Source organism: Lineus longissimus, chromosome 8 (genome assembly GCF_910592395.1).
Source record: "Lineus longissimus chromosome 8, tnLinLong1.2, whole genome shotgun sequence".
Taxonomy (NCBI): domain Eukaryota; kingdom Metazoa; phylum Nemertea; class Pilidiophora; order Heteronemertea; family Lineidae; genus Lineus; species Lineus longissimus.
This window is the reverse complement of record NC_088315.1, coordinates 9,043,752-9,066,314: the sequence shown is the minus strand read 5'-3', so window position 1 is coordinate 9,066,314 and position 22,563 is coordinate 9,043,752. Positions and strand designations below refer to the sequence as shown.

The window sequence follows — 22,563 nt, the reverse complement described above, 5'->3', positions numbered from 1 at the left end:
CGAAGGGCAAGGCGAAAGCAGGAAAAGGCTGAAAGATGGCAATGAGCAAAAGTTTTCGTGTTTTTCACAAATTAGAGCCCCCTTATAGCGTCCTTTTGGACTGCAGGGACAAGAAAGAGAGCTTAATGTTCGAGTCGAATGCTGTGGCAGTCCTCTGTAAGTGAAAGATCGTTTTGTGTGAAGAAAAACGACCACCCGATTTTGACAAATTTCCGTCTGCTTTTCAAATCCAGTCCATGATGATCTCTCCGTCCATGCAGTTCATATTTTTTACATCCACACAGTCATGACATTATGCAGATCATGAGATGCAGCACAATGCAGTCATGCAAAATATTTACAAGCAAGCTTGCATTTTGAGTGTTCAATTACTGATTCCTGCAACCATCTATTAACCATGTCATGCCATGGTGCTGCAGCAAGATTGATTGGCGTATCATGTCACTGTACGAACAGTGGAGCCGCCACTCATTTGATTTGGCAAGACCTGGTGATGATGAAACCAAAGTTGTCCAAAGTCTGATTTGGAGGATCGTCTTTGCATATACCCTTAATAGTAATACCATTGCCTCTTGGGAAAGGCATACTTCCCTAAACTAAGTCAAAAGTAAATGACTCTGGCTAGGGGGGGAAACAGCTTTTCCCTCATTTGGGCCAGGTGTGAGAGGAGACACAGCCACTGTTCATATTTCACTGTAATATTATAATTTAGAGAGGGTTTACACGCTAAGGCAATTGAGTATACTAGTCTAGTCTAGGTGTTGCCAACATTGAACATAGTGGTAGTTTTACCCATATTTCACCTATAAATTCACTCCCAGGATTGCTAATTGATTAGTCGGCTGTTTGACACAAAGCAAAGATGCTAAGATAAAGAGTAATACTAAGAGTACTGCCAGCTGGAACAAAGACTATGCATGATGTACTGCCAACAAGGAACACTACAAACAAGTTGAGAGAGCAATGTTTTGCTTGTGTTTCTTCCAGATATATCTTTTTCACTTTCAGAACAGTAAATGCATATTTCAGAAGAGCGCCAACTCTGCCCTGGTACTGGCGGAATGAATTTCAGTTGATTTTTCTTTTCAGCTAATCATGAAGCAGATAGCCTCCGCAAGAAACAGTACATCAAGCTGCTCGATGCTTATGGATGCCTTGGAGTGCTAATTCTAAATGTTGGTAAGTGACTCCGGTTCCAGGTTACAAGTTATGCCCCATGGCCATGTTTAATTGATACCGACAGGCAAATGAGTGATCTTCAGTTGAATTTTAGCAATACTTGTCAAACTTAAGGTGCACGAGATAGGAAGAAGAAGGTTTTCTTGGCAAAGATGAACGAATTCGGATGGGTCGCATCTAAAAGGCTTTGATAATGTCCAGTGGAAATGGTGACGTATATCTCTTCATGTTTGAATCATGACCTCTCTGTTGTACAGAGACAAGAGAGTCTTGCATGGCATCAGAACCCAAGCCTATTTTGAATAAGATTACTCGGTAAAACATGCAAGACAGGAGCACAGGACCAAGAGCATCATCTGTACTTTAGGAAGTGGAAACATGTATAAGTTGTCTGTCTAAAAGTTGGCAGATGTCATCTCTGAGGTTTGCTTTTTAGCGCAAGTGCAAATTAGGTGTATGATCTTGGAGAGAGGTAAATTTTAATTGCAGTTTTGCTACAGTCATGACAGTACATCATTCTAAGCTTTCAATAGCTCTCATGTCTTATGTTGAGATAAACACATTTGTAATGGACTTGTGACAGCTTTCCTATTGCCAAATGTTGTACATAGAGATGTACTCAGATGATAGCAGTCTATTGATTCCAAGTTTTGGTATGGATTTTATCCTGCTGTGATTGATATCCCATCTTGAACAAGATTCTTAACTAGTAAATGACAAGTTATGAATCCTAACCTGAATGAAATGGCCAGGGATTTTCTCTTCTCAAGATAAAACACCCCAACTTCAATAAATTGGCCAGGGATTTTCTTTTCTCAAGATAAAACTGCTTGTGAACAGAATAGAATCTCAGTTCTTGTTATCCCTACTGTCCCTTTAAACCAGAGCAGACATTTGGGTTAATTGTACTTGGACAATCATTATATGATGGATTCATATTTCATTTTATCTCTGTACAAATCTGACCTGGAATCTTGTATTTAATTTCCTGACTTAGCTGTTGACATTGTTTATTTGGTGCCAAAGTTTTGGGCCTACATTGTCATTGTACATATTTTGTAGAAACAGAATAAAGGTCCGTCCGAACTATAAATACAAAGTGTAAAGGACTATGTCATGTGTACATTTAACCTACATACGGTAAATATACATTGTAGGTTGTAATATTGTATCAATAACTTGAGCTGGTAATTAAGTGTAGTATTTTTGGCCAAAAATTTTGGGAAATATTTTGGAAATGATGTTAATCACGACAGGAAGACCACAGTTGCAAATCAGTAGAAAATAATATGCATCTGATTTGTACATTTGTAATCCAATCATGTTCGATTATATAATGTCCTTGCAAACCAAGTATGCAAATAATAATAATACTGAAAATCGCCAGGATCGTCCTACTCCTTCCACATTTAGTCTTTCTATTGTTCCAAAAGTACACTCCGTCAAAGTCTGGGTATATTTTCGAAATACAATCCAAGGACCGTAGTATTTTAGCTGGGTATCTTAAAGGTTAAGTCAGAAAAGGGTACTAATTAATATTTAAAATAGAAGAAGAAGATTTTTGGGATTATTATTTTATTGTACAACACAATACTTCTTCTTCAGCATTGGGAAAATCATCACAATACAAATAACAAACTCTTAATTGCATCTCATTTGTAACATGCAGTATCAATTTGCAACTGGTTGATGTCTGATTTCATATAATTTGTTTATTCAGAGACTTTATCTGTAAACTGAGAAAGGCATCATTATATTCTATAAGTGTGGTCAGGATGCAATCTCTGATATTAGGCAGACAACAGTCAGCAATGCGTACACTGTTCATTTTTAAATGCGTAATTGTACAAATTGTTGCTAATCTGTAACAACGTGTAAAAACTGTTGCGATATATCTATGAAATGTAGAAAACTATGTCCTACTTTATGTAATAAGATAATTGTGAAAATCAGTGTTTTCATTTCACAAGATTGATGTGTAGTTTTTGTTTTGCCATCAATTCAAATTATCAAAGTCAGAGTATGGCTATTGAATTTTTTTGTTGTTGACCATTTCGTTTGAAAGGGGTGAAGAAAATTTGTTACTTTGTGCTCAATACTAATAGTTCCTAAGCATTCCATCACCCCTTGAGTGAGTCAGAAGCGTACACGATATCATTAATTAATCCCTTTAACATCAATATCTATTGTCCCTTTAACACCAGTACATTGTAGGTATTGCTCATTTCATAGTCCCTTTAATATTCATTCATTGTTTTCATTAGGTGATGAGTTCATCCTGTATCTGGTCATGGTGACGGGATGTATATCGGTCGGGAAAATAGGTGAATCAGAAATATTCCGAGTAACGTCGACAAGTTTCGTGTCACTTCGTAACCAGCCCAGTGATGAGGAACGCGTTGCTGAGGTCCGACGTTTGCTGAATTCTGGGACGTTTTACTTCTCGTGGTCGGCGACGGGTGTGCCGATTGATCTGAGTCTGTGCGCTCAGCGGCGGATGAAGGACCATGAGACGGATAACAGGTTCTTCTGGTAGGTTGATATTCTCCAGTAAAACAGACCTTACTGCTGTGTAACTGGGCAAGTTACTTGACTTTAACTTTGGTAGCTGGTACAATTCCATCCATGTAGATGAAACAAGTTTACTGGAACTGGCAATGCACTATAAGTGGCAATCTATCCCCCCTCCCCCAGCCTTACCATCCCCTTCCCTGCTAAAGGCCAAGTTTCATAATTGGTGTTTCCAGGAAGCTGCTACTTTGGGTCAGAACATCAAACCATGACTAACGGGTTTCAGGGGACTGGGCGAATTTTGGGTTAAACAGGGCATAGTGACACCCCATACATGTAGCGACAGCAGGGCACCAGGCCCTCCTAGATATGAATGTGCCTTGAAGACTAAGCTCAACAGTCAAACCTTCCTAATCATATACCGGTAATTGGAATTATTCATTATTCCATAACTGTCAATCTTCTAGGAATCGTGCCCTTCATCTCCACCTTCAAAGATTCAGTGTAAACACAGGCGAATGGCTGCTGAAGACCATGTGTGGCGGCATCGAGATCAGGACAATATATGCTGCAGACAAACGTGGCAAGGCATGCCTGATATCCAGGTTGAGCTGTGAGCGTGCTGGGACGAGGTTTAACGTCAGGGGGACTAACGATGACGGTCATGTGGCTAATTTTGTTGAGACAGAACAGGTAATTCATGACATTCTAAAATGTCAGTGTCTAAATTTGTACAATGAAAGCCGCCCTTGTGGGTCTTCTTTAAGGACACTGATTTTGTCCACGGTACTGATTGACCTCTATAATCAGGACACCTCACAAGGGTATTCCCAATAGAGATTTTTTGTTATATCCTGCAAAGGACTGTCTGGTAGACACAAAGAAGAATAGATCTTGCAAAGCATTCAATACATTTTGCTCACAAATAGCTGTAAATATATGAATAATATAAATTATAATTTCAGGCCATCTTCATAGACAACAGTATTGCCTCCTATCTTCAGACCAGAGGTTCTGTACCGCTATTCTGGGAACAACCAGGAATACAGGTATAGTATCTATTCCGTGTCATCGAGTCGCAGAACGATAATAATAATAATGATAATAATGAAGTTTTTGTATAGCGCTTTTCCATAGATTTGGTCCGTGCTCCCTCTCCGTGTGATCTTATAAATAAGTGTGTTTTTAGTTGTGCCTTGAAAGTGTCAGTGTTTTGGCAATCTTGTATGCGCTTGGGGAGTTTGTTCCATAGCCGTGGCCCACATGCAGCGAAGCTACGGTCCCCAAAGTTCGTTTTCAACCAGAGGCCAGACAGCCAGGAGAGCTCTGCGTACATTTCCGAAGGAAGTTAATAGAGAGCTAGCATTGAATCTAGGGCCGGTGATTAATTCACACCGAATCATTCACACTGAATCATGCATGATTCGGTGTGAATTAATCGCCGGCCCTAGATTCAATGCTAGCCCTCTATTAACTTCCTTCGGAAATGTACGCAGAGCTCTCCTGGCTGTCTGGCCTCTGGTTGATTTATGTCAGGATTTATGCTATAGATTTTCTGTTCTGTAGATGTTTCGGCCAAATTTGTAATCCTTTTCACAGTAATTTCATGTCTCAGAGTCAGAACTTGAGAAGGAAAAATTCTTTGTGTTCAATTGAAATTTGGTCAAAATATTGCAAAATGTGACTTTTGTCATCCAAAATTAACTTCATACTGTTGTTAATAATGTAAGGATTGATCCGAATGTAAGATTTAATTTATAGTCTAGTCAACGTTTTTATAACTTGTCTTATATAAAATGAACTTTCATTTTTGTCAATTTGTTATTTATTCAACTTGTTTTGGGCACTGATTTCATTATTTCTTCATTCTATCCAGGTTGGTTCACACAAAGTGAAGATGTCTCGTGGCCATGAAGCGTCTGCACCAGCCTTCGACAAACATCTGACCACACAGAGGAAGCAATACGGGGAGCAAGTGATAGTCAATCTCCTTGGAAGTAAGGAGGGAGAGCGCATGCTCAGTCAGATATTCCAAGTAAGTAAATTGACTGGACTGTGACCCTGCACCAACTGCTTGACTTTACCATATCACTGTCGGACTCCCTAATTTTCCAACGTGGCTGGAGTCCCCTGTCTTCGGTGGTCAGACCTTTGGTAGGGATTCCTCTAACCTTGGTGGACTGCCTGTCAGGGCTCTCGGGCTCCACCTGTCTGCTTTAAATTCTTGACTACCAAGTCTAACACGTGACATCTCCCCAGGTTTTGTATCAGACTCTTCCTTCTCCTAGACTGATTACCAACCAAAGCTGAGGAGGCCAGTCCCCCATGGAGGCACAGGTATCTTAAACCACTTTGACTTTGAGACATTTTCTTATACCTGGCCTTGCATATCATTGTTGTCGTTATCATTTTGACAGGCCTTGAATTCAAAAGTTATTAGGGCACCCATTTTAGAGCTATTTTGGCCTTGAGTACTGGAAAATTTGAAAGAAAATGAAGAGGGCATGAAGGTCATTTTGCAGGGCACCTACTGCCATGGCAGCAGTTTAATTCAAGCCCTGTTATAAGCCTGTGCTCTTCTGTTCCAGAGCCACCATAAAGCATCGAGCCATAAACAGGACATTCCCCACATTGCGTTCGACTACCACACCGAGATGAAAGCCAACCCTAAAAACATCTACAATCTGAAGAACAAAGTCAAGAAACAACTCAAAGAGTTCGACATATTCTATGCAAAGGGTGACAAGGTGACGCGACAGCAGACGGGGACGATACGGACCAACTGCTTAGATTGTTTGGATCGGACGAATGCAGTGCAAACTCTATATGGCTTAGAGGTAAGTCTTTGCGGCCTTGGGAGAAACGACTTGACCCATAAAGTTTGCCTCCAGGACCAAGGGTAACATTACCAAGCTGTTGGCTGCCCAGTCACCTTTCACTCCAGTTCACATCATCAAATTGCACTTAAATGGACAAATTCAAAATGTGGCTGAATTGTCATGCCATTCCGATTTTAATCCGGATTGGACCCGAGTGTGCCCTCCATGCAGTGATCCTTTCTGTGCAGCTTGATGCATTGACAACGTGCTGCACGTAGTTGAGGACTGAAGACATCTTCATGTCGGCGCTCAATTACCCGATACCATTACCATGACAACGCAGGCAATGACGTAAGAGCGGTAATATCAAGGTGACGTTATTAAGTTCGATCTTAACGTGTATTCGAGAAGCACGAAATGTATTGAATGCCAGGAGTTAAGCGTACTCCAAGACAAAGCCTTGGAGACTACCATTGATGATAGTTTTTTTCATCGCAGCATGATGATGTTGTATAATCTGTAACCATTTTTGTCCATCAAGGCCGTAGTGCGTGAAAAAAAAGGATTGACTCTGATCTTAGTGGACACTCTAAATATGGCTTGCTCTCTTTCGAGTGCAGGTTCTGGTACAACAGCTCGAGTCCCTCGGCCTTGCTGACAAACCACAGATGATGTCACGTTTCGTTGAGGTGTTCAAACAGATGTGGGGCTTGAATGGAGACCATGTCAGCAGGATTTATGCAGGAACGGGAGCTCTGGGAGGCGGGCGCTCAAAGGTGAGTGTCGAAGCGTATCAGATCAGCAGAGATATTACTGGTTTTTGTCAAAAATGTAACTTGCGATGTATTCCTTCATTTTCAAACTACCGACTACTCTGTCGGTAGTTACAAAATCTGGCCAGTAGTCTTTTGCACTACAGAACCCCAAACGTTGAAAACAATGAATAAATGAATAGACAGTGAAAGCTGTTATGATAGTGTTGATGTGTTCAATCTGAGTTTTTAGTTGCATGATCATCTGATCTCATCATTTTCCAGGCTCTTGTTCAAAAGGTAGTATCCCATCATTTCATGCAGTATCTCCTGTTCCTTTCCTGTTCTAACCTTGCGGCGTTCCTACACATATTGGCCTACATTTCCATCCTCGCTGCACAGGTGAAGAGGTTTCAGTCAAAAACGACCCAGCCTTGCTCATTTTCTTGATGAAGAATGGTTTGTTGGTCACTGAGTCACAGACAAGGTTCATCAACATTTCACGAAAAAATGGCACTACATGCATAAAAGTTAAAGTGGCTGGGAAAACTTGTCAGTACTTCACTTGAAATGGCTCGTTCTTGACTTTGAAGTTTCGGATGAAATATAAACTCTTGTTCAAGTATTTCATTTTCTGCGCAAAACAACCAAAAATCTGAGTAGCTTATAAAAAGTGACTTTGTTTGTGAGTTTATTCCAAGCAGTGAAATCGACACTAGTTTTGTTGGATACTTTTGGCTGAGGCCTCTTCAGGTGACCTCCAATGTTCCAGAAAGCTGCAAAGATTGATTATTGAACCTTTAGGTGGTGGCAGTTTTCACCAACAACTTCAACAAGGTTTCATCACATTCGGAGCAGAAGAGTTTGCCACATCCGGTTTTATTTTCTGGAACATTGACATTGTTTAACAGGAAACATGCTTCCTCTGCAATTCTTCTCAGTTCTGAAATGACAAACCAAGTTCCATGCTGTTTTTTTGCAAAACCCTCGACAACATATTCCAAACAAATGAATAGATTATTACAAAACTTTCAAGTTTCAGAAAAAGATATTATGTTTTCAATTCCATTAGTCCTTTGTGTGGTAAATGTCGATGGTTCGAACAAGCTTTTTACCCTATTGTCGCTTACGGACATTTGATGAAGAGTACAATTTTCCATTCCAATAAAGAAAATAATCAAGAAATTGAACAAAGTGAGTTCATTCATTAGGCAGCCCACACTACTGTGATGACCATGCACCTCAGTTGCTGTAGTATCCTCAGCCGATTGCCATTCTACTATCAGGGCCCCATACTCCCTCTGGTAGTAGGATTAGGAATCGGCCGTCTCTAGATTGATGCACTTGATTGGGAACAGTGTTTACGAAGACGTCACGTCACGTCACGTTACAAGTAATGTAAAAATGCATGGTGACGTGACGACGACTAACACTACGTTATGTAAACGTTGCTCCCAATCAATTGCATGGATCTACAGTATCTGATCAGTTTTTCATTGATTGTTTGTCGCTTTCCGTTCCGGGGAAGCCAAAAGTAACAGTAGTGGGATGAAATGAAAGTTCATTTAGGATATATATACACAAGCATACATAAACACAAGCATCTAGATATAGATGATTGTTATATGCGTGAGAAACTGCAATTTTAGTCTCACTTTAAAATATGCCATGGTTTAAAGTAATTAATTTCAAGTGAATGCAACTATTCAGTGCCAGTCTTGTGTTCCTGTCTGCTAGAATAGCTTGCAAACATCAAACGGTAGGGCACAGCTGAATTACCTTCTGGCATAGATTACCAATGAATTGAGCATGGAGAATTATTTGGATTTTGCTTATTCAAACAGACACTGTTTTAATACTGTTTAGCCAATAGATGGATATCTTTGTTTACAAAATGACGTCATTTTGACGTCATTACCGTTGGCTACGCGTGCATACTCGTATCTCAACGGAGGGAATGGCGTGACTTCACAATATCAACTTCCACGATCGTTGTTGGTTTCACTTGGATACGAGGAGTTTTTCTCCCCTGTCTCGTGACTTGCATGATATTCTAGAATAAAACTTCGATACGATTTTATCACAATAACAGTCTTACATCATCGGTTAAGCATCATTATGTTATTGAGAGAAATCTCAACAGAACGACGGTTGGTCGCAACTCTTCTTCATGGAACCCATGTTGAAGAGATAAGAGTGTGCGCGCATGATGTTTACAAATTAGCCGTGACGTCAGTGCATATCCGTCGATTTAGCAACGCCTGTACTGGACAAATTGAATATCTTACGTGTTTATTGGGCTTTGTGTAACAGATGCAACTCAATGGGCTGGTGTCGACACAATATATAAACAATACAATCTTTGTTTCACTCTTCATCATTACCCCAGTCCTTTGCATTGAATTACACCCTTGGCACAAATCCCAACCTTTTCCCCTTGTCTTTCTCGTGAAGACCATTGAAAACTTCCAACAGCCCAGAAGCACACATATCGGCCCTTTTGAGGCTGGTTTTGTTCACCGTAGACAGATATTTTTTTCTAAATGAGGAGGTCTGTGGTGACAGTAACAGGTGATGGTGTTAAATTAGTTCATTTTTTCTGACTCTGAGAAACACACTGTTTTCAGCTGTCGTTTTAGGTCCGATACCTTCATTCAAAAATGGCAAACAGATTTGAGATAAACACAGAATACAGTGTTAGCTATCTTTTAAAACGTCATGATATTCATAAAAGACTATAGCGCAGGCTAACTTCTGTAATTACTAAATACAGTGGAGCCTCTCTATTAAGGACCCCCTGGGGACTGACAAGTGCAGTCCCTACTGAGATGTCCTGATTAGAGAGGTCAAACTGTATGGGATCAACCAATTTGGGCCAAAACTAGTGTCTTTTATACAGAAGGTAACCTTAATAGAGAGGTGTCCGCTAGCAGAGGTTCACTGTAACATAGTCCATTTTCTTTCTTTCCAGTACACAGACGCGGCCCGCTCGGCAACCCGGACAATCCAGAACAACTTTCTTGACAGCAGTAAACAGGAAGCTATTGATATCCTGTTGCTGGGCAACGCGTTACGCAGTGAGCTCTCAGATCGCGCAAGGTCATTACTTTCAAACAGAAGTTTACACGGTATGTTACATCCCATAATAAGTGACAATTGACATGTGATTTTATATTACTGTGAACCCAAAAATGTTTGTGTGGATTTTTTTTCACGTTTTTCGTGTTTAGGGAAAATCCCGGCTGAACTTTTTCTTTACTATTTCAGCATCTCCGATGGTCCTGCGAGACATGGTTCTACGGCACCGAGAGTACACAGACACAACCCATCTCCGCGTCTTCGCCGGCACCTGGAACGTCAATGGCGGAAAGCATTTCCGGAGCGTTGCATTTAAACACGAGTCGATAGAGGATTGGCTGCTAGATTTACCGAAAATTACAAAGGAAAAGGATCCAGACATGTTGATAGAAAAAAACGCAGATTATGAGAAGCCTGTGGATATATTTTCCATAGGATTTGAAGAGATAGTCGATCTGAATGCGGGTAATATTGTTAATGCAAGGTAGGCAAGAGGTCATATCTATTATTTCAGTGTGCCGAAAGAATTTGGACATATCGTGGCATGTCATAAGATCCAGGTTTTCCAAATCACCAAAGTGATTTCTGAAACTTCTTTGAATGTGCGATGTTTTCTTGACAAATTGAAATGTGTACGCAGCAGCAAAACGTCAAATGTTGTGACCTGGACTTAATATATCATCTTCTTTTGATCTGTTAGGACTAAGATTTAGACATCAGAGAGAGTATTATAGATTTTGTTGTCGACGCTCGAAAACTAGAATCAGACACTGGCCTGTGTCCACTGTTGTGACAGCCCCCCCCCCCAGCAGAGAGCCTTACCCCTGGACCATATATTTGTAGAAGGATAATAAAATTTGGTTACTTCATCAGAGATAACAGGATATAGATGTAACAAATTGTTTTCTATTTCAGTTCTGCAAATGTGAAAGAATGGTCAACATTCCTCCAGAAAACGATTTCTCGCGAACACAAATATGTTCTTCTGACGTCTGCTCAACTTGTTGGTGTCTGTCTGTATATATTCATTCGGCCTCACCTCGCACCATACATCAGGTATGTCTGCTCAACTTTTTGTGTTTTTGTTTGTCACTTTGTATGACCACCTCCCTCACCCTCAGGGCCTGGAAAAATGACGCACCTCGCCACAGTCTTGTTGCACCACAGGATGTAAATGGCAGCCTCCATGGACTATTGCGGGTCATTTTTGGTTGGAATGACCTACTTTAAAACATAATAGGCCCATAATAGCCATATGTAACCTGATATCAGCTCAGAACATTTGCGATGACTATTTCACCCAACCCTTTCCTTTCCAGGGACGTTGCTGTGGACTCGGTTAAAACCGGTATGGGTGGCGCCGCCGGTAACAAGGGTGGCGTGGCGATACGTTTCCTCATCCACAACTCAAGCTTCTGTTTCGTCTGTTCACATTTCGCGGCAGGACAGTCGCAAGTGGCGGAGAGGAATAGCGATTTTACGGACATCTTTAAGCGGATTTCATTTCCTATGGTAAGTCGGCCGGTTGGCACACCGGTACTGTTCAGCTTTTTCCACTAATGTTCCTTAAAATGCCTGCGATTTTCTTGGCTTTCTTACAAGTGCAACCAAACGGGATGTCGTTTGGTCTAAGATTATGAGAAGATCTTCAAATCTCTCTCATAGCAAAATATTTGTAAATCAATTGAAATCAAAATGACTGTGAAGGGGCCACTGAACAATTTGTAAGCGCTTTCGGAAAGATTCAGTGCAGGAAATTTGACACCTATGAAGAATTTGAACAAAAGATAAAACTGAGTTTAACTGTCATGACCTTGTGTTTTGAGATTCTGCAATAATGAAAACCTTGATGTTGTTACTGAAGTTATGTAGCTCATTTGCTTTAGACCTGCTTCCTTATAAAGAATTGATAAAAGTACTGGCAAAAAGGTACCACACTCACCACAAATCTCTAGGGCTCTGTAGGGGAAATCTCTTGGATAGCCGACTTCATTACCGAAAATGGACAGACTGTCAAGTGTGGATCTAAAATATAACAAACACTAAAGTTTCTAAAGCAAAGGGCATGAGGTTGAGGGTATAAGATTTCCAGTTGTAAATATTTTTTCAGTTTTTCTACTAAAAATTCTAGCTTTTATGCTGAATAATTTGCTTGTGCATGGTGTTCTGCTGCTCTGCTTGTGTCCAATCTACTATTAACATTCATTCTTTACAAGACTATTGCAGAGTTTTCTCTTCATAATTTTTGATATCTTTTTGGGGGGTTACCTGTGGATAGTTTTTTCATTAAATAATCATAGAAAAAAATTATACCGACATTTTTTTTACGTGTGCTTTCCACGTTGTCTTACTTTAACTCTGTTCCCACAATGCCTTGCGCAGGAAGTGTCCACGGTAAGTTTGATTCCAAAATTTGTTTGAGATGTTATTGTTGCAGTTGGTACGCCAGTGGCTAAATATTTCTTTCCTTTGACTTTGTAATAAAAGTCTTAAAAGGGAAAGAAATGTGTAATTCTGTTGTAAAATGAAGCACAAAAGTCATAAAAAATCTCATTCACACCAGTATTATCAAAAATATATAGCACGCCTTATATACTCTGGTTTCACTGCACTAAGACCGATTCTAAATTCTGAAGAAATGGGTAATATTACCCATTTGGTCATTGGATGCCATTCAAAATGTAAAAACTTAGATAGGCAACACACTTGCATTACCAAGATGTGCGATGATCATGACATCATGTACCAGCTTAGCCTTTGTTTCCATTTTGTAGGAATTCTTTAACTGGTCTTAGATCGATGAAACTAGAGTATTTTTGGTATCATATAGAATCAATGTTTAGTTCATTAAGAAAAAGAAAATGTGATGCTATTTCATTGTATCACATATTACGACTACTCACCCACTAGAATCAGAAATTTTTTTGATTAAGTCACTCATCAGACTGGATTTGGCGATTTTTTTTTCTCCCAACTTTTCTGCTTCTGTCAGGATTTCTTTTCAAAACAAATTGCGAATAATTCCTCATGGTTAATGGGAGACTCTGTGTCGTCCATCAAGTCTTTCTTAAGTGTCTGAGCCGTACCATTTGTCCGTTTATGTTTGCCATTGTTGTGTTGTGTTGTTTATAGCTTGTGTTCTCTGCATGCGTGTTACAGGGTGTTTCAAGTAGTCGAGCAGTAAGTTCAAATAGGTTCACTTAGACGTTTACAACTTGTGGACACTTCAACACTTCTTGGACGAAAAACGATGACAACAAAAAAGTCAAGTGCGTCTGTGAAGTTGTTTGGTTGAAACAGCTATGTCCAGGTCCAGGAAGTGTTGAAGGATTCATCTCAAGGATTCCTGTGTAGTCGTGGCTTTATTGAAGCACAACGTGCTTAACCCTATTTTAGGCAATTCGAACTCATCATATAATAGTAAAACCTTTAACTCCCATTATGTCAAGTGGTGTTATGTAAATTCAGAAAATCTATGATACTAGTATTTGAGGTGATGGCATGTTATCATTTATACACCAGTGGTCTAGTTTGGGATTATGGTTTCTCTGAATGGGCTTTATATTGAATTAGCTGGGGAAAAATTTCTACCGAAGGTGTCAACTTAGCTCCCTAACGTTCAATGAATCCAAACTATTGATATTTGGGCATCGATGGCAGAGAGGGGGAGGGGCATCCCAATATTCCCATACTTTAGAAGGTGAGACATATCTTTCCGCATAGCAACACCTAGCTATAATAACAATGGAGACTGCACTGTTGTGTAGGCCTGTTTCCCATGAAGGAAAACGTTCTGATTTCTGTCTTGACCAACCCAACTCCTCTCTTACTGCTTGAAATTAAAAACTACAAGCTTCACCTATGAAATTTAACCCATTAGTAAATCGTCATAAAGCAATAAACTGATATGGAACAGTAATTACTTATATTGTATTCTGATTCAATAGTTGTGACTTTTGTCTGGTTCGGGATTCCCCACGTGCACATCCAAGGTGTTGAGGTTGCCACTATGAGGTCATGACTGCTAATCCCAACGTGTGCCGTCTTTTAGTGTGGTGTGATCTAATCTAAAGTTTTAAATGTTCGTAGATATTTTGTCCTCGTTGCTTTGAACTCTAGAGCACAAACTATGACTCAATCGTTTAGTTCTGTTTGCACCTTTACTGTTCCATTTGAGGAGTACCTCTCATGTCGTGTGTGTCAAAGCTGCCACACCAATGCAGTCACTGTCCACACAACGTCTGCTCATAACACTTTCACACTGTTTACGTCTGCTAATCTTATTTGCCGTGATTATGTGCTGTTAAACAAAGGATTCAGCCTACTACCTATTATTGCCTAATGCTATGCCAATCTCATTATTTGGGTCTTGAAAGTACAAATCATGAAGATAAATTTGTAATATTTTTCTTATTTTGCCATAATTTCTGCTCCTGTTTTCATTGTAAGCCAATTGATTTAGTCTGATCAAACATAAGGAATAAATGTAATTTTGTCAACAACAGTTTTTGCAAGATAACTGGCAAAGTAGATTTGCAACACGTAATTTGCAAACGTCTGTCGATTTCAGGGCAGGACAATCGACTCGCACGAATATGTCTTCTGGATGGGCGACTTCAACTACCGCATCGACCTACCAAATGAGGAGGTCAAACAGCTGATAGTGGATGAGAATTGGAGCGCGTTACAGTCATGTGATCAGCTGAATAAACAACGGGAAGAAGGAAAGGTATGTGACGATAGAAAAATGTAACAATCGGGTGTCGGCATCCCGATAGGCCGTGCTGATTTTTGCTAGGGTATGAATCAAAGTGACGTCAGAACTCAAACACAATTGACGTCACTTCTCCATCACTACATTGCAACACTTTAGTGAATGTCGGCGCCACATATCAGCAGCCGCAGTTTTATTTCCTTCTCAATATTAGATGGACAGTCCTGGTCTGGTGACGTCTGTCTAAATAAGCCCTGGTCACCAATGGATGGCCAAAACTCCTTCCTCAAAATTCGATATAAGTGGCTTACCTGTTTAGCAGCAAATGAAATGCAGCAATGTTGGCTCTTGAAAAAGAATTAATTATGTACTATATTTCACCTCAGCTCTATTCTTTCCGATTTCAGACATTCAACGGTTTCTGGGAGGGCAACACAGACTTTCCTCCAACGTACAAGTATGATCTGTTCTGTAATGATTATGATACGAGTGAGAAAATGCGGACACCCGCCTGGACCGACAGGGTCCTCTGGAGAAGGCGATGGTTACCCACTTGTAAAGGTGAGTTGGTGACTGATAATGTTCTGTTCCACTCTCAAGGCAACCCCAACATCACATTCATGTATGGCTATGATCTGTGTACCGTATAGACTGATACGAGCGAGAAACAGCAGACACCCACTTGGACAGACAGGGTCGATGATGTCAATAGTGATTGATCACTCTTGACTGTACTGGCAATGATTTTTGGTCATTTCCTGCTTGAAAAATATCAGGATGACACTTGGAAGTCAAAAGTCACACTACATGTAGCTCTAGAAGAGGTTTATCTGAGCTGGTAGTCCAGATTTTAGTTCATTTTGAAGTCAACTGCCCCGGAAATTTTTTTCTAAACAACATTTCATTATTAAAAAATGAACTTGTCTATGCTAGCCATCTTCTTCTTGTGACTTCTGAAGTCATTTTCAAGTTACTGATGTAAGTCAATCTAATCTCTATTTCAAGCTGAGGGCGAGTGTGAGTGGGACACGGGCAAACTCCTCTTGTACAACCGCGCCGACTTTAAGACGTCAGATCACCGGCCTGTCATGGCGTTATTTGACATCGAGGTGTTACAAGTCAAAGATAAAGACCGGGACGAGATATTACAAGAAGTGATCGAACAGCAGGGACCGCAGGATGGTACCATTGTTATCACGTCAGCAGAGATGGGCGAATTCAGCGACGCGGTGATTGATAATGTTCTGGAGACGATCGGCCAGATCGGTGATATAGTTTTAGTCAGGTAGGAATGAGGAGACTATCAGTTGTGATGCAGTTGTTGTCGATAATGACAATTAGGCCTCTCGTCTTGTCAGAGGGGTTGATTTGAAGGTTGAGACCAACCAAGCCAGTGGTCACGGTCTGGGAACTGGGGTGGTCGTGTTAGCGAGGGCCAGTTCATGGTAATTAAGGAGGAAACAAATCGGGACCGGAGAATGTTGGGTGTCATTGCACAGTTCATTCTAACTTTGTCTGATCTTGATTGTAGGTTTATTAGTGATGATATGCTAATCACGTTGCGAAGTGGGAAAGATGCTTTGGAATGTCTCAAATTTGATAGACAAGAGGTAAGTAGCTTACGTGCTTAAAAATAACTATATTTGATGACTAAAATTGCTTGGCTGAGTGTCAGCCCATCAAATTTAACAAGATCTTTAACAAGTATGGAAGCACTCCTGCATTTCTTTACCATAATATCATACTTCCGAACAGGTGGACAAAAATCTAGATGAATATATTAAAGTAGACTCTCCACATTTTATGTCATGGTTCTGTATCTTGTAGCGTATCTTGATTCAATTGCTTAGATTTTACTTTGCTCATTTCCATTATCTTTTTTACGTCTGCAGATTGGTGGTGAAAAAGTCCGGGTGAGGTTACGGACAATAGACTGGAAGAGACAAATTGAAAAAGAGATTAACTTGACGGGACTTGAGTCGGAGGGCTTGTACAATCCGTTCACTAACTCGTTACTTGGTGAAGACTTTGAAGAGGCATCTTTGAATTATGACATGGAAGGTGAGTCTGGGTTGCGTATGTTATCAGAAAGAATATTGTATCATCTCATGAGAGCTTGATGAAGACACTAGAGTGTTAAAAACTTGTCTCAACAAAATTTATGTCCTAAAACTTTAAACCCAAAAGTATCTGGAAATACTTACTTTGCCAGAATCGGACAAAGCATAGCCTAGGACGAGCCATTTGAAGTGAAATTTTGGGAGCTTTTCCCAGCCAGTTTTAATAGGTAGGCAATGTGATAAAAAATTTCCTCTACATTATCTTTTGGTCACATTAGTTTAGAAATTTCATCTCGGAGTCATTTTCTCGAACTTCAGGAGACGACTTAGATGAGGAACACATGGAACCAGACAGTGATGAAGACATCACAGGCTTCGGCCTCGAACTGCCGCCATTTGATATGCCGTCTGGTCTGCATACCCCAGGGGATGGATCACCAACCGAGGAGGATCTCGAGCCTATCAAGAAAACTCCACCATCGCGGCCCTCTGCACCTCCGCCACGACCGTCTGATGGACCTAAACCGGCGTCTGGACCAGTGGTACGTTTTGTTACCATAACATGATAAGTCGCACTTGGTGGGGTCTTTAACCTGCCCTGGGATAGACACCACATACTAGGAACCTCGGTTTTAAGTCTCATTCGAAGGACTGAAGTTGTTCCTGAATTGTCAATCATTCTGTCATACTATAAAAGTTCTATAGAAACTGTTAACATCCCTATTCCTCATTTTCTAGGCTCCTCCACGGCCCTCAAGACCTCCACCACCAAAGAGGCCTCCACCTCCCTCGAGGCCGGCCAATCCCCCTGCTAAACCGACGACCCCGGACTCGCCAAGCCGTAGCCGACCCATCAAGCCTGCACCACCGGCTGCTGCAGTGGCATCCTATCCGCCTGTGGCCGTTGCACCAAAACGACCATCAACACAGCCGCCTAGCATACGACCAGTAAGTTGAACGCTCTTCTTTTTCTGTATTCACCTTTGGAGCGTGGTTTGGGAGTCTGTTGATCATTGAAAATTGAAAATTGGAGGTAATTCGGGTCCCAAACATTTTGGCAGGCTGATAACTTCTATTTAAGTTACCAATTGTCATTCTACTGCAAGAATTAGAATTATGAACTCTTCTTTCAGAATTCCATGATAAGTCGGCCGATGAATGTGCAGCACCAGGGCTGTAAGGATGTCGGGGAAGCTGAGAAGTTGATAGAAAAGTTAATGAGTGGGAATAGTGTTGACCAGCATGAGCTGCCTGCTCCTTTACTACCAGCAGAAGGTAAGTAAATGACCAACCACTCAACTCATACCTCCGAAGATTTGAGCAGAAGATGTCTATCCACTACCATACATATTCCCCAAAGCTATGGTGTAGATGGGAATTATTTGATGAAAAGTTGATATTATTAAAATTATTTGATATAACAATTTTCCTTCAATTTCGTCCAAAACATGTTGTCCTACTCAGCAGACGGTACTGCCCAGGATCCCAAATTGTGGCACTGTGGTTCAATGAGTAAAAGATACCAGTCAACTTTGCTAATGAATTTGCCTCTTTTCTGATTGGTGTCCCTAGTAGTGAGGCTCTGTTGTGGTACAATAAAATGGCCAACTTATGGGGTCAGCTTTTGATGTTTCTAACATTACACAAATCGTGAGTTCAAAATCAACAGAGGCTGGCCCCATAGCTCGGCTCGGCAAAGTTTTGCGACTCTACTGCCAGAGGAGCTTGTCTGGAATGAGGCAAATTGACCGCAAGTACGCTACTTTCTTATATTCTGCAGGTGCCAAGGCATCACCAATTGAAGAAAAGGAACCAGACATTCCTAAAAAAGTTACACCGGAGGAAGAGTCAGTCTCCCTAAGGAAGAAAATTGACGATGCAGGCCCCGCACCGCCGCCTCGGCCATCTGTACTCGAAACGTCTGCACCAGGAGGTCCTCCGGTCCCTGCACCTCGTGCAAGCATGATCGCCCCTAGTCAGCCAGCACCAGCACTGCCAGCCCGTGGTCCGCCACCACCCGTGCCTGTCCCACGGTCAAGGGATGGGCCACCCCAAATACCCACTGGTCCTCTACCGGTGGTGCCGCCAAGACGGAAGGGAAACCGGCCGCCAGGTCCACCACCTGCTCTACCAAACCGACCAGATGTTAAATCGGAATCTCCTGCAAACCTAGGTAGCCCTGGTACTCCGCCTAGTCCAGCCGATCAGCCGACTCCACCAAAACCATCTCCGAGAAATTCTGTACAGAATTCGCCTGACTCTGACGTGCCACTGCCCCCTGTTCCCTCGAGACCCAATGTGGAGGTGAACGGTTCAGAGCCGAGTCAACCTCCCCCTGCATTGCCTCAATAAATTTCCACACTCAGGGCACCCGTAGAATCACCAAATGCTCACAGTAGTTCACTTAAGAAACCCCTTGGAGCACTCCATTGCATTGCCAAACAGTCAAATATGCATTGTTCATTAGAGCTTGTACTCTTGCCACAATCTCGCCATCTCAGGATAAAAAAGTTCTTCTGGCATTTTCTCCTAATTTAAATGAACAAAAAGCAAAGATGAAGACATTGTCAGGGGCATTTTAAATTTCCTAACTGTACTTGCTACGAACTATAGTCTTAGTTCTTTCAGATCATCAAGCCAACAGGGGACTAAGTAAATGGGAAGGCACTTGAACTGATTTAGTCGGTATAATAATAGTTTCTGCAAGTCATGTACCTAAACAGTAGAATCTCTACTAAGAACCATCTCGGGACTAACGAGTGCTGTCCTTATTAGAGAGGTCAAAATTAATGGATACAACTAATTTGGAACCAAAACTATTGTCCTTAATAGAGAGGTTGTCCTAAATAGAGAGGTTGTCCTAAATAGAGAGGTTGTCCTAAATAGAGAGGTGTCCGATAAGGGATGTTCGACTGTAATCTGTTTTGGTAAGGTAAGCTGGTACAAATATAGTCCCAGTGCAGTCGTAACTTATGTGTGCATTGATATGTACTGCCAGCTGTTTTTTACACTTAAGTGACTGTATTTAGTGTACCACTTAGCCATACATTCAGATGTTTAAAAGTTGCCTAGAATTATTGCTGAAAGCTGAAGACTATGAATAATGTAATTAGATTGAAAAATGTGATTTGCATAATACTGTGATGACGCTAATTACTAATGAGTGGGTTGAAGGGTGTCTGTCCAAAGGCCTATACATGTATTACGTGTAATAGGCCTATGTTAAACAGACGCACCAAAATCGGCTCAGTATCGTCTGCAGAATATTCTCAGAACAGTTGTTGCTGTATATGTGTCAGTTATTGATGTACATGTCATGAATTGTGTGTTGTAACTTTTGTGGCAAAAGCAGCTGTATAGAATTCATATGCGTACCTTAATCATGTACTTATGGTTGTTAAGAATTGAAAAATCTCAAAATGAAAAAGAAGAGTGTAATTTGAAAAGGGAAGGAGGCGTGCTAGAATAAAGTGAGGAATGTGTCAGGATTGTTTAGGGGTCATACTGCGTGCGCATCTGCGGGGATCAAGAATTTGGGCAGAGATTTGCTTATGCTGTACATGTTCCTGTACCTGTTTTTGGCGTACAGGAGTGGGGTCATGAAAGTCGGGAAAGTTGGGAAAATGTACATTTTCCTGTACCTGTTTTTGGCGTACAGGAGTGGGGTCATGGAAGTCGGGAAAGTTGGGAAAATGTGCGTACATACTTAAGTAAGGCCCCTAGTACATGTGGTGATCAGAACTGTTGTTTTAGAATATCAAAATCCTTTTATTCTCATTTCTCCTTCCCTTTAAAATGTTTACACTAGTTGTACTTGAATTGTATGTTAAGTTTGAATTGTATGCTAGTTGGCAGCAGTACTTATGCAACACATGTTCTCGATATAGCAGGGTTTCTCAGAGGCTAACCTTAAATTAGATAATTCTATAAAGATGTCAAGAACAACTACTGCATTGGATGATCTAGATAAAATTCTTATACTAAGTGTCAAAATAAACATGATACACTTGTGTGGACAGATGTGGCTTTGGGTTAGTTCCTAGTTGGGAGACTTTTGATAAATTGGTCCTAGGGGGGGGGGGGGGCAAATCAACAGGTTCCAGTAAAAAACTTTTGTTGCAGTTTTTAGTTTTTTCACAGATTGATTGGACTGCAATGCATGATGCGTCACATGGTTTCTTTCCACTGGAGTGTATCATGAAATAACTTCCATCGCAGCGAATGGAGTTAAATTTGTGGGGTTGGACAATTTGAGGTTTTATCAATTCTCTGGCTTTGTTTATGAACTACACATATGTAACTCTTGAGTGTTTGTGATGTTCTATGAGTTTGAGTGTGATATGTTCTTAGATCTGTTATAATTTTCAATATGGTGCTTTATTTTCGTTGTTGAATATACTTGCAGAACTTAACATAAACGATTGTCTAGAAATGTTGTGCGATTGCTTACACCATCGCAAACGCCACTATATGTTCTTAACAATAAATTGGGGTGTTCCAAATATTTAGTGTGCCAAATAACTTGTAGAGATAAGTGTCTCTGAGAAGGAAATCAGATGTAGCTGCCGATGAGGATGGTCTAGATGTAGTTTCCTCAATGATTGAATGCGAATTGCAGCTAAAGAGAACAGTGTATTCCTAAATTTTGTGTGCCGATTTCAACGCCAGTCTAGATGTGTTTTTCCTCAATTGTTGAATGCCGATTGCAAAGAGGCCAGTCTAGATAAAAATTTAAACAACACCAAAGATGCGATTTCACATAACTGCAAACTGCTGTGAATATTTTCTGGTTTACAGTAGTGAGTTGTCTATTCTGGCATCTTGATGCTGAAGTCCCCTGACTAGTCATCGGGTGCTTCGTTGTTATTTGATTGTAACATTCCCAACAAAACTATGTATGAATTTGGTTAATTAGTACTGTTAAAAGACGAGTCGGGTGAGGGTTGGTTTCCAATGAGTGTGATTGCAAGAACGCATACAACTTGGCTTTGTTACTTCATCCTTCACTCCCCCCAAACCAAACCAACAAAAGCTTTTTCTTTGCAATGCCATGCGGTGAGATTCAAGCAAAATCGCGTTCAGTGGAAACCTACACTTAACCTGACTGTTAGTAATATCCTGTTAGCTAAGGGTGTCTTGATCATAAGACATTGGGCCTAGTTAGATAGCTTATGAAAAGCAATTATTCAAACTACATGTACTACACCTCTCTGATTATGTCAGGACCTAGGACAATCTCGTAAGGTTCATCACTGGGAATTCTGTGATGGAACCCAAAAGAGTGTTGCACTGTAAAATGTTAGTTATTTTCATAATGAGTATACATGTGTATGTGATAATAGATAAATGTATCGTTTATGAATGTGTACAGTAGAGTATATGATATATCTATGTTCCTAGGGTAGGCCTAGGTGAATGCAACGAAAGTATAAAATAAAATAAGTATCTAT

At 40.7% G+C, this 22,563-nt stretch overlaps 1 protein-coding gene across 4 annotated transcripts; it reads left to right on the top strand.

Annotated features, from left to right (window-relative positions):
* The first annotated feature begins 12 nt into the window (after positions 1 to 12).
* Positions 13 to 22,563, top strand: LOC135492083 (synaptojanin-1-like). Of its 4 annotated transcripts, XM_064778238.1 has the most exons (24): positions 13 to 156; positions 1,090 to 1,179; positions 3,444 to 3,711; positions 4,158 to 4,383; positions 4,656 to 4,739; positions 5,567 to 5,725; positions 6,279 to 6,527; positions 7,130 to 7,285; positions 7,547 to 7,561; positions 10,233 to 10,389; positions 10,529 to 10,823; positions 11,255 to 11,395; positions 11,659 to 11,851; positions 13,499 to 13,519; positions 14,910 to 15,068; positions 15,461 to 15,614; positions 16,059 to 16,338; positions 16,585 to 16,663; positions 16,946 to 17,114; positions 17,432 to 17,655; positions 17,852 to 18,061; positions 18,247 to 18,388; positions 18,894 to 19,967; positions 20,004 to 22,563. In XM_064778238.1, the coding sequence occupies exons 1-23, from the start codon at positions 36 to 38 to the stop codon at positions 19,463 to 19,465; spliced, it is 4,164 nt and encodes a 1,387-aa protein (XP_064634308.1). In that variant the 5' UTR covers positions 13 to 35; the 3' UTR covers positions 19,466 to 19,967; positions 20,004 to 22,563. The 4 variants fall into 4 exon arrangements, with proteins under 4 accessions (XP_064634308.1, XP_064634309.1, XP_064634310.1 ...); XM_064778239.1 differs by lacking the exon at positions 7,547 to 7,561; XM_064778240.1 differs by lacking the exon at positions 13,499 to 13,519.

Excerpts from the sequence above, each read along its gene's own strand:
- LOC135492083 (XM_064778238.1), top strand. The coding sequence starts at position 36 with ATGGCAATGAGCAAAAGTTTTCGTGTTTTTCACAAATTAGAGCCCCCT. Across the intron at positions 10,824-11,254 it reads GGTAATATTGTTAATGCAAG|TTCTGCAAATGTGAAAGAAT; the intron begins GTAGGCAAGAGG and ends TTTCTATTTCAG. Across the intron at positions 17,115-17,431 it reads TTTGAATTATGACATGGAAG|GAGACGACTTAGATGAGGAA; the intron begins GTGAGTCTGGGT and ends CTCGAACTTCAG.